At 42.8% G+C, this 16122-nt stretch overlaps 1 protein-coding gene and 1 long non-coding RNA gene across 2 annotated transcripts in view; one reads left to right on the top strand and one right to left on the bottom strand.

Annotated features, from left to right (window-relative positions):
- MYO3B (myosin IIIB) overlaps positions 1-16122 on the bottom strand; it is a 266306-nt gene that overhangs the window by 135226 nt on the left and 114958 nt on the right. Inside the window, exons 15-16 of the mRNA XM_073545841.1 lie at positions 2808-2887; positions 2224-2301 (exon numbers count right to left, since the gene is read on the bottom strand). Coding sequence (XP_073401942.1) covers positions 2224-2301; positions 2808-2887 — 158 coding nt within the window. The remainder of the gene's footprint in view (positions 1-2223; positions 2302-2807; positions 2888-16122) is intronic.
- LOC141049402 (uncharacterized) overlaps positions 1-16122 on the top strand; it is a 168772-nt gene that overhangs the window by 150206 nt on the left and 2444 nt on the right. The window lies entirely within an intron of this gene.

Below are 16122 nucleotides of genomic sequence, written 5' to 3'. Positions count from 1 at the left end.
TTTTCTGTACATATAAATCAATTAACCTACGGCGCTAGCGCTAATCAGACTACTCAGCAGCAAAATATTAGGACAATACCACCAAATGGGTCCAGATAAAAAATAAATAAATATAAAAAGTTTAATATTTGCGCTTAGAGTAGAATCTGAGAAAATAAAATAGGAGCTCAAAACAAGGCAAGGAAACGTTGGAAATCAAGAACCGCCCCCTTGGCTTATTCACATAAAGTGTCAATACGTTTCAGGAATGTACTCAAATCTAAAGGCATACACAGTGTGTAGAAATTCACTCATAAAATAGATAAAAAGTCGATCCAGAGAGTTAGAGGAATTTACCTTAGAGTTTGCAGCTTTATAATGGAGTGCTTCCCGACACAGATTCTGTAAAGGAGGAGTTATGATCAGGAGGTAGCGATGTCCTGTATAAAGTCCATGAATATAAACGCCAATTTCCAAAAATGAAAGAGAAAAAGTATTGATGCTGAGGGTAATGGACGCTGTCCCGGCCGGAGACAGACGTCCTGACTGCAATGCGACCGCCCTGGCTGATGAGCGGTAGCATCACGTGCAGACTGTAGCCGGCAAGGTGCACAGGACCTTGCGTGACGTCACGGTCACGTGATTGCTCACGTGACTGGCTATGGAGAGCGGGGAAGCTCAAAAAACCATCCAACGCGTTTCAGAATCGGCGGATTCCTTCTTCAGGACCTTGCCAGCTAGTCTGTGCGTGACGCTACCGCTCATCAGCCAGGGCAGTCGCATTGCAGACAGGACGTCTGTCTCAGGCCGGGACAGCGTCCATTACCCTCAGCATCAATACTTTTTCTCTTTCATTTTTGGAAATTGGCGTTTATATTCATGGACTTTATACAGGACATCGCTACCTCCTGATCATAGCTACCTCCTGATCATAACTCCTCCTTTACAGAATCTGTGTCGGGAAGCACTCCATTATAAAGCTGCAAACTCTAAGGTAAATTCCTCTAACTCTCTGGATCGACTTTTTATCTATTTTATGAGTGAATTTCTACACACTGTGTATGCCTTTAGATTTGAGTACATTCCTGAAACGTATTGACACTTTATGTTAATAAGCCAAGGGGGCGGTTCTTGATTTCCAATGTTTCCTTGCCTTGTTTTGAGCTCCTTTTTTATTTTATTTTCTCAGATTCTACTCTAAGCGCAAATATTAAACTTTTTATATTTATTTATTTTTCTGTACATATACCTGCCTGGAATTTCCTATTACACCCTTTTTTTTTTACCAGGGTTGAATAACTTGAATTGAAAAGATTGTCCAAAGCTAATTTTAGTTTTGTACAACATGTATGGTAATAGTAAAAGTGGCAATGGATAGGGTAGTATAAAAGGAAAAAAAGCATTCCATAGCTGCCACAATCAGCAGCAAAAGTATCAGGACCAACACTGGCAGTACCACAAACACAGGTCACAATCAACCTTCATTGCCTCCGGAAAATGCATTAGTGGGGAGGAAGCAGAGGGAGTTATTGAATACATAGTACATCACTTGTCTCACAGCAGAATGACGTTACCTCTGCCAGTGACACCATCAGTTTGAATCAGTGTTCCGCAAAAAATGGTCTGCCTGAGCACATATGATTGAGACGTATAATTTTTGGACTGTTTTTTTCATATATATATATATATATATATATATATATATATATATATATATATATATATATATATATATATATATGCAAGACATTAAAACTCTGTCAGTGTGCTACTTTATTAAATGGACTGTTGGTTAGTACCGAGTTTCCATTAATTTCTATGGTCAGGTAACATAGATATTACTAAGACTGTATTTGTGTTAAAGAGCTTGAAAAGGGTTGGACACAGGCCTAGGAGACCCCAGAGTATTACACATGCCTTTTCAGGGTGATTTGACTCTTTGCAATATTACAATTCTCTTTTTCGAAGCAGATTAATTGGCAAACCTGGTGGATTTGAGTTTCAAATCAGTTGCGATCTATCTGAGTAGCATCAGGCCCAAAAACCAGAGCCTGATTCAACGGATATATCTGAACCCCATTTCAGTTTACATTGACGAATTGTTCATACAGAGTCGTAATTGCTGAATGGATCTTAGTTATTTTCTACAATTTTCATCTTTGTTTATAAATAATCAGCGTTTGTATATATTGGAATCATTAGTTACAATTATTTCAGGATATAAGAAAAGTCTACCATACCAACCCTAAAATAAGAAGCCACAGTCTGTCTTTTCATATTTGTCGTTTCTTCCGGATGTCTGATCATTTCCATTGTGTCAACCTAATTGAAAAATGAGAAAATGTTTATCCGAGGCGGTCATTATACAGTCATCCACCTTCTCCTATCTACCAGTCAGTGAAAAGCAGACAGCACACAGATGGGATCCGAATGCTATACATTGTTTTCACGGACCCATAGACTTTCATTGCCAAGTTTGGTCCGAGACTCGGATCAATATTAGACGTGTCTCCACAATTTTGCACAAACACCTTGGCTTGATGGAAAAATCAGGCATGTGAACAGCCCCATAGACTATCATGGGTATGAACTCTATCTGTAAAAATCAAATATGTGAATAAGCCCTTACACTGACATTTTGATATGGATTTTTAAAGTAACTACACCACCCTCATCTGGAGATGTGTGTAATAATACCAGATCTGCTTTAGGAGACCCATTCACCACTTTTGTTACATATGCACCGAATGTAACGTGTTTATTAAAAAAAAATTGTTAGAAAACTATCCCAGGTGTGACCAGTCTCCTTACCCCATACATATACTGACCTTAATACGCCCAGCATTGAGCTGAGGAGGTAGAGATCTAGAAGCCGCTGTCACTCGTGCCCTTGACTGAGCCAGATTACCTGTGGTATAAAACAGACAGAACTTTTAAAGATTCGGCAGATTTATTCTAAATAGCCTTGGACTCCTGATATGTAGTATTTCCACTGTATTTTGTATACAATCAGTTTGTAGCTAAACGCATATAGTACTCCATGGTTTTGGTGACGATTGCCTATAAAATTGTATTTTTAATGGGGGATTGCCAACATTGACAGTGTTCACATACCCATATGATAGGTAACAAGTTACTGATCAGTGCACTCTGAAATGCCCCATTGGAATTCACGCCACCACTCCATTTATTCCCTATGGGACTGCGGGAGAAAGTTGAGTTTTTTTGTGAACAATAGAGTGGTGACATGCATGCCTGGCCATGAATCCATGACGATCTGGCATTTCAAGCCCAAATTGGTGGTGGGGTCTCAGCAGTTGGAGACCCACAGATCAACAGATGAATAGGTGAGTCGTTTAAAATTTTACAAATAATCCTTTAGTTCTTGAATTATGGATATTTAGATGCCAAAAACAGCCTAGGCGCTAACCTATTTGGGTAGTTTTAAAATGAAAGGGCAGATGTTTGTAGTTACTATTTAGAATAAAAGACTTTACCTCCCTCTTAGTACAGAAAACACATACAATGAGGAAAATAAGTATTTGATACACTGACAATTTTAAAAGTTTTCCCACCTATAAAGAATGGAGAGGTCTGTAATTTGTATCGTAGGTACACTTCACCTGTGAGAGACAGGATCTTAAAAACAAAAAAAAATCAGAAAATTACATTTTATGATTTTTATATAATTAATTTGCATTTTATTGTATGAAATAAGTATTTGATACAACACAAAAACAGAACTTGATATTTGGTACAGGATCCTTTGTTTTCAATTACAGAAGTCAAACATTTCCTGTAGTTCTTGACCAAGTTTGCACACACTGCAGCAGGGATTTTGGCCCACTCCTCTATACAGATCTTCTCCAGATCTTTCAGGTTTCGGGGCTGTCGCTGGGCAACATTGAGATTCAGCTCCCTCCAAAGATTTTCTATTGGATTCAGGTCTGGAGACTGGCTAGGTCACTCCAGGACCTTGAAATGCTTCTTACGGACAATATTTCTTAGTTGCCCTGGCTGTGTGTTTCAGGTCATTGTTATGTTGAAAGACCCAGCCACTTCCCATCTTCAATGCTCTTAATGATAGGAGGTTGTTGGCTAAAATCTAGCTATACATGACTCCATCCTTCCCTCAATGCTCTGCAATCGTCATGTCCCCTTTGCAAAAAAGCACCCCCAAGGTATGATGTTTCCCCCACCATGCTTCACGGTTGGGGTGGTGTCCTTGAGGTTGTACTCGTCCTTCTTCGTCCTCCAAACACGGCGAGTGGAGTTGATACCAAAAATTTTTATTTTAGTCTCATATGACCACATGATCTTCTCCCATGCCTCCTCTAGAGCATCCAGATGGTCACTGTCGAACCTCAAATGGTCCTGCACATGGGTTGGCGTGAGCAGGGGGATCTTGCGTGCTCTTGTGTGCCTTGCACAATTTTAATCCACGACGGCATAGTGTGCTCCTAACGGTAATGTTTGAGACTGTGATCCCAGCTCTCTTCAGGTCATTGACCAGGTCCTCACATGTAGTTCTGGGCTGATTCCTGACCTTTCTAATAATCATCCTTACCCCAGGAGACGAAATGTTGCATGGAGACCCAGACCGAGGAAACCTGACAGTCTTCTTGTGCTTCTTTCATTTTCTAATAATTGTGATTCTCACATAATTGCCTTCTCACCAACCTGCTTGCCTATTGTCCTGTAGTCCATCCCAGCCTTGTGCAGGTCTACAAATTTGTCCATGGTGTCCTTAGACAGCTCTTTGGTCTTGGCCATGGTGGAAAGGTTGGAGTGTGATTGAGTGTGTGGACAGGTGTCTTTTAGGGTATGTCTCCACAGTGCGGATTGCCTGCACTTTGGACGGAGTGGAACCCCGTTGTGCCCAAAGCGCCGCCCCCTTCTGTGCGTGCGGTGTTTCCAGATGTGTTCATTGAACACATCCGAATCACCACACCCTATACGTAGGACTGTGCTATTTACCCCGCGGAGACAGAGCATCGCCGCAAGGTAAACAGACATGCTGTGGTCAAAAAAGACGCACCACATGTCTGGAAGCGCAGGGCCGCTGATGCGTGTTTGCACGCATAGTGGAGACGTGATTTCATAAAATCCCCTCCGCTATGCTGTAACATCTGGAAACTGTAGATTGAACGCTGCGACTGTACGCAGCGTTCAATCCGCAGCTAATCCAGATGTAATCCGGCCCGTGGAAACTGACCCTTATACAGGTAACAAGTTCAAACAGGTGCAATTAATACAGGTAATAAGTGCAGAGTAGGAGGGCTTCTAAGGCCGGGGTCACACTGGCGAGGAATACGGACGAGTGAGCGGCGTTAAAAGCATGCATTACACACGGACCAATGATTCTCTATGGGGTCCCTCGCACCAGGCGTATATTCCTCGGGCGTATTCTACGGTCCGTGCCAATCGCAGCATGCTGCGATTGTCAGCGTACTACGCCCGTAATACGCCAATGCAAGTCTATGGGTGCGCTAAAAATACGCATTACACACGGACCACACATGTGACTTGCGAGAAATACGCACCCGGTGTCTTTTAGAAAAGCCGGCAATTCAGTGCGCAATACAGTAAACTCACACTGACAGGTTCAATAAAGAAAGAAAGAATAGATATAGACACATAGAATACATATATATATATATATATATATATATATATATATATATATATATATATATATATATTTATATTTCACAGAGTTCTTCATAGCAGAATAGCCGCTAATTAAATTGCCGCCTTCTCTCAAATCATTCCCCAACCCGACATGAAATGACACATGGTTTACATTCAGTAAACCTTTTAATTTCAAGTTTTTTTTATATGTCCTTGACTAATAATTAGATGAGGGTTTGTGTGCAAAATTTTGGAGTTGTAGTTGTTTTAAGGGGTTAATTCGTTGTTAAACAATGTGTGGGCTTCCCATTGCCCTATATTGGTGGCGAGTGGGTTAATCTAACAAAGGGTTAATGTCACCATTCCATTGTAAGGTGACATTAACCCTTTGTATAGATTAACCCATTCGCCACCGCTACAGGACAATGGGAAGCCCACACATTTTTTAACAACTAATTAACCCCTTAAAATAACAACTACAACTTCCAAATTTTGCACACAAACGCTCATCGAATTATTAGTCAGGGACATATCAAAAAAACATGAAATGAAATGCTTTACTGAATGTAAACCATGTGTCATTTCATGTCGGGTTGGGGAATGATTTGATAGAAGCCGGCAATTTAATTAGCGGCTATTCTGCTATGAAGAACTATATATATATATATATATATATATATATATATATATATATATATATATATATATATATATATATAATATATATTTGTCTCAATGACTTGTGTGTATATATATATATATATATATATATATATATGCATTCTATGTGTCTATATCTATTATTTCGTTTCTGTTATAAACCCTGTCATAGGGCTCCATTATATGTCCATTTTGCAAGGCGGCGAGAAAATCTCGCCATACGGATGCAGACATGCGCAAAATACGCGACCACACCTTGCTTACGGATGACATACGGAGCACTAATTAGGGGTCATTCATCCGTATTACGCCTGTAAACTACAGACCGTATTTTGTGTCGGTTAGTGTGACCCCGGCCTAACAAAAAAACTAACCGGCCTGTGAGATCCAGAATTCGTCAGTGACCAAATACTTATTTCATGCAATAAAATGCAACTTAATGATTTAAAAATCATATAATGTGATTTCTAGTTTTTAATTTTAGATTCTGTCTCTCACAGGTGAAGTGTATGTACGTTGTAGGTGGGAAAACGTGCAAAATCGGCAGTGTATCAAATACTTATTTTCTCCACTGTAGGTCCAATTTGTTAACCCTGTCCTGCTTGTTACAGCCTTTTTTTTTTTTTGGGGGGGGGGGTGCAGTGGTTGTTTCTGATAGCATTGTTAGGCTCTGTTCACATGTCCACTACCTATTTTCCTTTTTGCAATCCATTTTGTGATGAAAAATACAAAAATAAAATCATCCAGTAAAGGATTCATCCATATGAATGATGTCACCATAGGCTTTATGAGGAAATTGTAAAGAAATCTGTATAACAACTGCAAGTTTTCTTATAGCTGGCTCAAGGCAAAACAACCTCTCGTTAAGCAAAAAAAAAAAAAAACGGATAGAAACTTGATAATTTTTTGTTTTGTTTTCTTTTTTAGCCAGTGGAACACAGCATAACAGATTGCCATCTGTAAAGCTAATCATTAATGACTGTTTTTTAAGCACTGCCCATGGCCAGAACACTAGAGATGGTCAGAGACAGCTATAGCAAGAATGGATCTGTTACGAACAAAACAAAAACAGATGGAAAGTGGAAACCAAAGGGTGCATTTGTTTTTGCTCCGTTTTTAATAGATCCAGATTTTGTTAATATTGGATCAATTTCAAACGAATGACAACTGGACATGTGAACTGAGTCTTTGTGCAAACATTACATTTACAATACAGGAGGAGAAGGCATCACTAGAGACTTTAACCCCATTCCGACAGCGAGCATAATAGTGCGCCTATGTCAGACTCCCCGTTTCGTGTGGGCTCCGGCACTGAACTCGCACCTTTCCAGGCACATGACAGCTGATTTATACAGCTGACATGTGCCTGCAACAGCCAAGGGTGGAATCACAATCCACCCGCGGCTGTTAACTAGTTAAATTCTGCTGTCAATCTCTGACAGCGGCATTTAACTTGCAGTTACCGTAAATGTATTGTTAATCCCACCCTTCGGTGACCCCGTCACATGATCATGGGTCACCGATGGGTCGGCATGACAACCAGAGGTCTGAAGCAGATCTCTATGGTTGTCATTGCTGGATTGCTATGGGCACCACCCCCTGTGTGTAGCAGAGGCGATCAAAGTACTGCAGCTTCTAGTCTCCCATGGAGACTATTGAAGCATCCAAATAGTAAAAAAAAAGGTATTTAAAAAATAAGAACATATGTAAAAGTTCAAATCACCCCTCTTTCACCCCATTGAAAATAAAACGACAAAAAAACAAATATACACATATTTGGTATCGTCGTGTTCAGAATCACCCAATCAATATTAAAAATAATTAACCCAATTGGTAAATGGCGTAGCGATAAAAAAATGAAAAAGAATTACTTTTTTTGGTCACTGCTACATTGCAATAAAATGCAATAACGGGCGATCAAAAGATCGTATCTACACCAAAATGGTATCAATAAAAACGTCAACTCGGCATGCAAAAAATAAGCCCAACACCCAGCCCCTGATTATGAAAATGGAGACACTACAGGCACCATTTTTTTTTTAAAACAAATTTTAGAAATTTTTTTTGCCACTTACATAAAAAAGAACCTAGACATGTTTGGTGTCTATGAACTCGTAATGACCCGGAGAATCATAATGGTAGGTCCAGTTTTAGCACTCAGTGAACATGGTAAAAAAAATAAATAAACAATTGTGGAATTGCACCGGACGGTCAGACTACTTTCACTTAATGTGCATGAGGGCTTTAACTGGAAGCTATTATCAGAAAATGACCTATTGTTTAAATCAATTTTTGGTTACATGTATTTAAAAAAAGATGGCAATGGTTTTTCCATGTCATGATAGTAATTAAAAAAAAAAAGCTTAATTAGTAACCTTGCATTTTTCGCAATGGCTACTAGGGCTACTTTAGACTCTTTTTGCGCTTTTAGGAAGAGTTCTCAATAGGTTTGTTATCTGTCATTGGAATCCTGCCTCTGATAACATCTCTCTACATAGCTCTTAACACAGGATCCACCAATCACAATAGTGATTGTCACCCTTGACCCTGCTCCCTTCACAATAACCCTTTGCACATTCTCATTAGATGCATCAATACAAAAGACGGTGTTAAAGCACGTGCATTGTGGCTTATGTACATGTGGTATTTCCTGAAACTACACGAAAGTAAAGATTAAACCATCTCAGATGGCTGGTGTGAAAAATTGCAATTTTAATACAGATTGTGATAGGAATAAAAAAAAAAAATGGGCAACAATAAAAACAATAAACCTGACTTAAACAATAGGTCATTTTCTTGTTATAGCTTCCCTTTAACCCTTTATTACACTGCATAGTTTAAACATAGGGTTAAGAATGTAGTCGGTTCAACTACATTCCAATGTAAAACTCGTTAAGATCTGAGTGTCGTGCCAAATAGAAAACTGAACGCTACAGCAGCTGACGCTCTCAGCTCTTCTACATCTGCAAGTCACACTTCTAATGGTCTTTTATATCAACAAATTTCAACAATCTCCCGAGATAACTGGTAAAGATGGACCGTATCGTACAACGGCGATGTGCAGAATTCATCTGCAAGACATCCAAGTATATTTTAAAGTTTATGCAAAGTTTAACACAAGATGTCCAAATGTTTTCTCTGGCTATATCTTCAGAGGCTCCACTGATTAATAGCATTGTAAGAAGCCTTTGAAGCAGGATTGGTGACATCAAAGTCCTAATTCTTGGGTGGCAGGATTTTTTATAATGAGTAGAAGGCATTTTAGCACATTTCAAAAGGATTTAATACATGAATAAACAATAGACCTATGCAGATGTAATGTACACCTTGCCCAAAGAGACCTTATCCCAACTGATTTCCATGAAGCCAGCTAATATTGAAAAGTTTCTATTGGATAGGAAAAGAATCCCCAGATTTCTAAGCTGTAAGAGGAACACAAGGTATAGTACTTTTATGATCCTACTACGTCTTTTGTCATCAAGGAAAAGTTTACATTATGGATTCGGCCTTGGCATACACTTTGGGCAGCCATGTTTTTCTAATGCTGAAAAAAAAATATTTTTAGATTCCTATTAAATTATAGGAAACAATTAAGCTAAGGTTGGGACTAAAATCGCAATATGACATTGCTACATTGCCCCACAGTGAAAGTAAGGTCAGGGGCATGAGCGGATCTTTTGAAATTTGAATTCAACGACTTTGTTGAATTTTCCCCCAAAATACGATTTTCACTGATTCTCAAAACTGAAAAGCTTGTATTTTTCGAGCAATTACATGTGGAGAGACGAGAGAGAGCGTGAGGACCCCGCTGAACATAAGAGCTTACGCTCTACAGAAAAGGGAGAGGACTCCGCTGAACATAAGAGCTTACGCTCTACAGAAAAGGGAGAGGACTCCGCTGACCATAAGAGATTACACTCTACAGGAGAGAGAGTCAGGACCCCGCTGACCATAAGAGCTTACACTCTACAGGAGAGAGAGTCAGGACCCCGCTGACCATAAGCGCTTACACTCTACAGGAGAGAGTCAGGACCCCGCTGACCATAAGAGCTTACGCTCTACAGAAGAGGGAGAGGACCCGCTGACCATAAGAGCTTACGCTCTACAGAAGAGGGAGAGGACCCGCTGACCATAAGAGCTTACGCTCTACAGAAAAGGGAGAGGACTCCGCTGACCATAAGAGATTACACTCTACAGGAGAGAGAGTCAGGACCCCGCTGACCATAAGAGCTTACACTCTACAGGAGAGAGAGTCAGGACCCCGCTGACCATAAGCGCTTACACTCTACAGGAGAGTGTCAGGACCCCGCTGACCATAAGAGCTTACGCTCTACAGAAGAGGGAGAGGACCCGCTGACCATAAGAGCTTACGCTCTACAGAAGAGGGAGAGGACCCGCTGACCATAAGAGCTTACGCTCTACAGAAAAGGGAGAGGACCCCGCTGACCACAAGAGCTTACGCTCTACAGAAGAGAGAGAGAACCCCACTGACCATAAGAGCTTACGCTCTACAGAAGAGGGAGAGGACCCCGCTGACCATAAGAAAGAGCTTTCACTTAACATGAGAGTCAGGACCATTCTGACCATAAGAGCTTTCACTCTACATGAAAGTGCATGAGAGAGAGAACCCCACTGACAATAAGAGATTACATTCTACAGGAGAGAGAGAACCTCGCTGACTTTAAGAGCTTACACTCTAGAGAAAGAAGACCCCGCTGATCATAAGAGCTTTTACTCTACAAGAGAGAGGACCTTGTTGACCATAAGAGCTTGAATTCTACAGGAAAGAGTGAGGACTCCACTGACTATAAGAGCTTGCATTCTACAGGAAAGGGAGAGAAAGTAAAGACCCCGCTAACCATAAGAGGTTACAGGAGAGAGACTTATCCAGTAACTCTGGAGATGGAAAGCGACTCTGCCGCACAAACTGTGCTCCACTGGGAACCTCTGATTTGTGATGACCCCAGTACTGACCACCACTGTGCAAAGTATGATTATAGGGTAGCCTACGCGGTCATGCAAAATGATGTTTGATAGCTCGCTCTCTGATGCCGGGCAAGTTTTTTTTTTTTTTTTGGTTTTGCAAAACTCAAATCGAACCTGAAAATGTTTGAATTTGCGTGAAAACGTGAAGTTCAGGAAGTTCGATACAATCTCCATTCTTTGTGGATTTCTAACCCTGAATCACTATTCGCTGTATTCAAAACATCAAAACGCCAAACCCCGTGAGATCTGAGGGTTACAACGTGACTTTCACTTTCATTATGGAATATTGCAACCTTGTCAATGCAAAAACATTTAATATGAAGCTAAAAAGGTTAGAAAAAATGTCTTCATTTTTTTCCACAAAACAGTGCCACCTATATCTACAGGCTGTGTGTGCAGTGGCGTAGCGTGGGGGGGGCGGGGGGGCGGTCCGCCCCAGGCGGCACGTGTGTGGGGGCGGCGCGGCAGCAGAAGCAATTCCTCTCCTCTGTGGGAGAAGCGCGGAGCCTGGACTCACTGGCTGTGCAGTGAGGGGGTAATGTAATGCAGCCTCTTCCCACCCTTCCTCCATCCTTCTTCTCCGCCTATCGGGAGTCTCTGTACCCCTGCTACCTAGCAGCTTCTCCCTCCTCTCCGCCTGGACCCTCAGTGAGCAGCGCTGCGCTGGGCAGAGGCAGTGCTGACGTCAGCCCCGCTGCACTGGAGGACTGTCATGGTGGGATGGTCGCGACTGCCAGGAATGTGATGCACACAAGGAGCCATGTTAGGAAGAGCCAAGCAGTGAGCTGGTGAGTGCGGGGCTGGGGTAAGGTGGTCTGCGGCTGCCCCCGGCGGCCCTGTGTGCAGGCAGCTGTCATCCTCATCACAGGCTGCGCTGGGTGTGTGTCTGCCTCCATTGTGTGCAGTTATGTGCCACCAACACCGCTGCCTGTGTCTCACCATGTGCAGCAGCGAAAGGATCTGTGCATGCAGCCACACTGTGTGTGTGTGTATGTACACTTATGTGTGTGTGTGTGTGTATGTACACCTGTGTGTGTGTATGTCTGTGTGTGTATGTATACACCTGTGTGTGTGTGTACACCTGTGTGTGTGTGTATGTACACCTGTGTGTGTGTGTGTGTATGTACACTTATGTGTGTGTGTGTATGTACACCTGTGTGTGTGTGTGTACACCTGTGTGTGTGTATGTCTGTGTGTGTATGTATACACCTGTGTGTGTGTGTACACCTGTGTGTGTGTGTACACCTGTGTGTGTATCCACCTATGTGTGTGTGTACACCTGTGTGTGTGTGTGTACACCTGTGTGTGTATCCACCTATGTGTGTGTACACCTGTATTTGTGTATGTGTGTGTGTGTGTCTGTGTGTGTGTACGCCTGTGTGTGTGTATGTCTGTGTGTGTATGTATACACCTGTGTGTGTGTGTACACGTGTGTGTGTGTGTGTGTGTATGTACACCTGTGTGTGTATCCACCTATGTGTGTACACCTGTGTGTGTGTGTGTGTGTGTACACCTGTGTGTGTGTATCCACCTATGTGTGTGTACACCTGTATTTGTGTATGCCTGTGTGTGTGTGTCTGTGTGTGTGTACGCCTGTGTGTGTGTGTCTGTGTATATACACCTATGTGTGTGTGTATGCCTGTGTTTGTGTATGCCTGTGTGTGTGTGTATACACCTGTGTGTGTGTGTACGCCCGTGTGTGTGTATCCACCTATGTGTGTGTATGTACACCTATGTGTGTGTGTGTGTGTGTACACCTGTTTGTGTGTATCCACCTATGTGTGTGTATGTACACCTATGTGTGTGTGTGTACACCTGTTTGTGTGTATCCACCTATGTGTGTGTATGTACACCTATGTGTGTGTGTGTACACCTGTGTGTGTGTATCCACCTATGTGTGTGTATGTATACACCTGTGTGTGTACGCCTGTGTGTATCCACCTATGTGTGTGTACACCTGTGTTTGTGTATGCCTGTGTGTGTGTGTCTGTGTGTGTGTATACACCTGTGTGTGTGTGTCTGTGTGTGTGTATATACACCTATGTGTGTGTGTGTACGCCTGTGTGTGTGTCTGTGTGTGTGTATACACCTGTGTGTGTGTACGCCTGTGTGTGTGTGTGTCTGTGTATATACACCTATGTGTGTGTGTATGTATACACCTGTGTATGTATACACCTGTGTGTGTATACACCTGTGTGTGTATATACACCTATGAGTGTGTGTATGCCTGTGTGTGTGTGTCTGTGTGTATACACGTGTGTGTGTGTATACACCTGTGTGTGTATGCCTGTGTGTGTATGCCTGTGTGTGTATGCCTGTGTGTGTGTGTCTGTGTGTGTGTATACACCTGTGTGTGTATGCCTGTGTGTGTCTGTGTATACACGTGTGTGTATACACCTGTGTGTGTGTATACACCTGTGTGTGTGTGTATATACACCTATGTGTGTGTGTATGCCTGTGTGTATACACCTGTGTGTGTGTGTGTGTGTATATACACCTATGTGTGTGTGTATGCCTGTGTGTGTATACACCTGTGTGTGTGTGTGTGTGTATATACACCTATGTGTGTGTGTATGCCTGTGTGTGTGTATACACCTGTGTGTGTGTGTGTGTGTATACACCTATGTGTGTGTGTATGCCTGTGTGTGTGTGTCTGTGTGTATACACGTGTGTGTGTGTGTGTGTGTGTGTATACACCTGTGTGTGTGTGTGTGTGTATACACCTGTGTGTGTGTGTGTGTATATACACCTATGTGTGTGTGTATGCCTGTGTGTGTATGCCTGTGTGTGTGTGTCTGTGTATACACCTGTGTGTGTGTATGCCTGTGTGTGTGTGTCTGTGTGTGTGTGTATACACGTGTGTGTATACACCTATGTGTGTGTGTATGCCTGTGTGTGTATACACCTGTGTGTGTGTATATACACCTATGTGTGTGTGTGTATGCCTGTGTGTGTATACACCTGTGTGTGTGTGTGTATACACCTATGTGTGTGTGTATGCCTGTGTGTGTGTGTCTGTGTGTGTGTATACACCTGTGTGTGTACACTCTGCGCATGTGTCAGCACAGCAGCAGCTCTGCTTTCCTAGGTTTTCTGTCCCGTCCTGGCACCGTAGCAGCTGCAGAGGCTCCGCCTTATTGATGCTCCCGGGAGGAGGAAAGAATATGGCGGTGCTGCTGCCCCGGCTGGGAGCGAGAGGAAAAGGGTAGGACAGTACTGCACGGGGTGAGGTGGGATACTGGGGAGCATGGTATGGGGGCGATTTGTGGGAGAGGCTGCTGGGTGCACCGCGGCCATTACCGGAGAATGCACCACCAACATCTGTACGGGAGAAGCCACAGACAGCTGTCACATGCCACATAGACATCACACCACAGGTGTCCTAATACAATAATCATCCCCCATATAAGTGTTCTCGTACATCCCCCCCATATATACGTGTCCTCGTACATCCCCCCATATGTGTCCTCGTACATCCCCCCCATATATACGTGTCCTCGTACATCTCCCCCATATACGTGTCCTCGTACATCTCCTCCCCATATATTTTCTGTTTTTTTCTGTCACATTATTAAAAATTATTATTAAAAAAAGCCATTAGGTCTTCATCCAGCATCATCAAGCTAATACATACATATATATATAGAGAGAGAGAACTGCAAGAAGATGAAAGTCTAGAAATGTAGAAATAATAACAGCAGAGTTAGTAGCAGACTTAAAATTAGATCTTTGAGTGTAGTGTGGGCTCTCCTGATGCTTCCGGATTATCATCGACCAAAGGGGCGGCAAATTTTTCGACCGCCCCGGGCGCCACAAACAGTTGCTACGCCACTGTGTGTGTGGTATTGTAGTTCTATGCTATTCATTTCAGTGACTCTGCAATACGATAGACAATCTGCAGATGGGGGGGGTGGCACTGTTTTTGGAAGAAGGCAGACATGTTTTTTTGATCCTTAACAACCCCTTTACAAAGGTTGTCCAGCTACCACCCATGCTTTACACTGAAGCTCTGTTTTACTGGCTCTTGTGAAGTGAAATAAAATGTGAAGGTCAGTGCAGGTGTAGTATGTGTGCTGACTGGGGGGTGGTCCCTTTCGACTGTGGAACAGACTGGAGGCAAACACAGGAATCCGTTCAATCAGGTCCAAAACTTTATTGGGTGTCCTCCTGACATCCACAGCATGCACGACAGCTTCTGCCCCTAGGTCCGGGTACCCGTCACCTCCTGCTGCTACGATTGGCAAAGACCCTCCGGGTTCTTTCACCGTGGCTGCCGTTAGGCCCACGGCCACAGTGCTTCCCCCTGGCTAAGTCTGCCCACTGTACACCTACTCACTCTTCAGTGTCCCAGCCATCCAGTACCCAAACCTTCCGTCAGTCACTGCCGTCCTTTCCTGTGGCTGCCTTCTCAGGGCCACCCCCTCTCCGAGTAACCGTCTCCGGCTCTCCTATGTCCTTCCTGAGCTTCTCCTTTATCTGGCCTCTCCTGTGCTATTCTCACTTCTCTCTTCCTCCTGGGTGTCTGCCCTGCTCCCTGGGACTCTCCTTCCTTATATCTCCTCTTTCTGGAAATCCCCTTCCCAGTCCCGTAACTCCACCCACCATGACTATGCAGTTTCCCCAGCCTAAGGCCTGCTGTTGAGTCCTTTTCTCACTGCTCTCTGGCTCCATCTTGTGGCCAAAACCCGGTACTACGTTGTCCTGTACTAATTCCCAGCTGTTAACCATACACGTACAATAAAGCATAGTGCACATCATCCTTTACATGTTCTTTCCATCTCAGACAGGTCCATAGGTCAGTCCACCCCCTACATAGGGAGAGATGATTTACATTACAACTAAAGATTGTCAAGTAATTATCACAAG

Source organism: Dendrobates tinctorius, unplaced genomic scaffold (genome assembly GCF_039654945.1).
Source record: "Dendrobates tinctorius isolate UK_male_01 unplaced genomic scaffold, ASM3965494v1 ptg000143l, whole genome shotgun sequence".
Classification (NCBI taxonomy): domain Eukaryota; kingdom Metazoa; phylum Chordata; class Amphibia; order Anura; family Dendrobatidae; genus Dendrobates; species Dendrobates tinctorius.
This window is presented reverse-complemented; position numbering and strand designations above follow the sequence as displayed.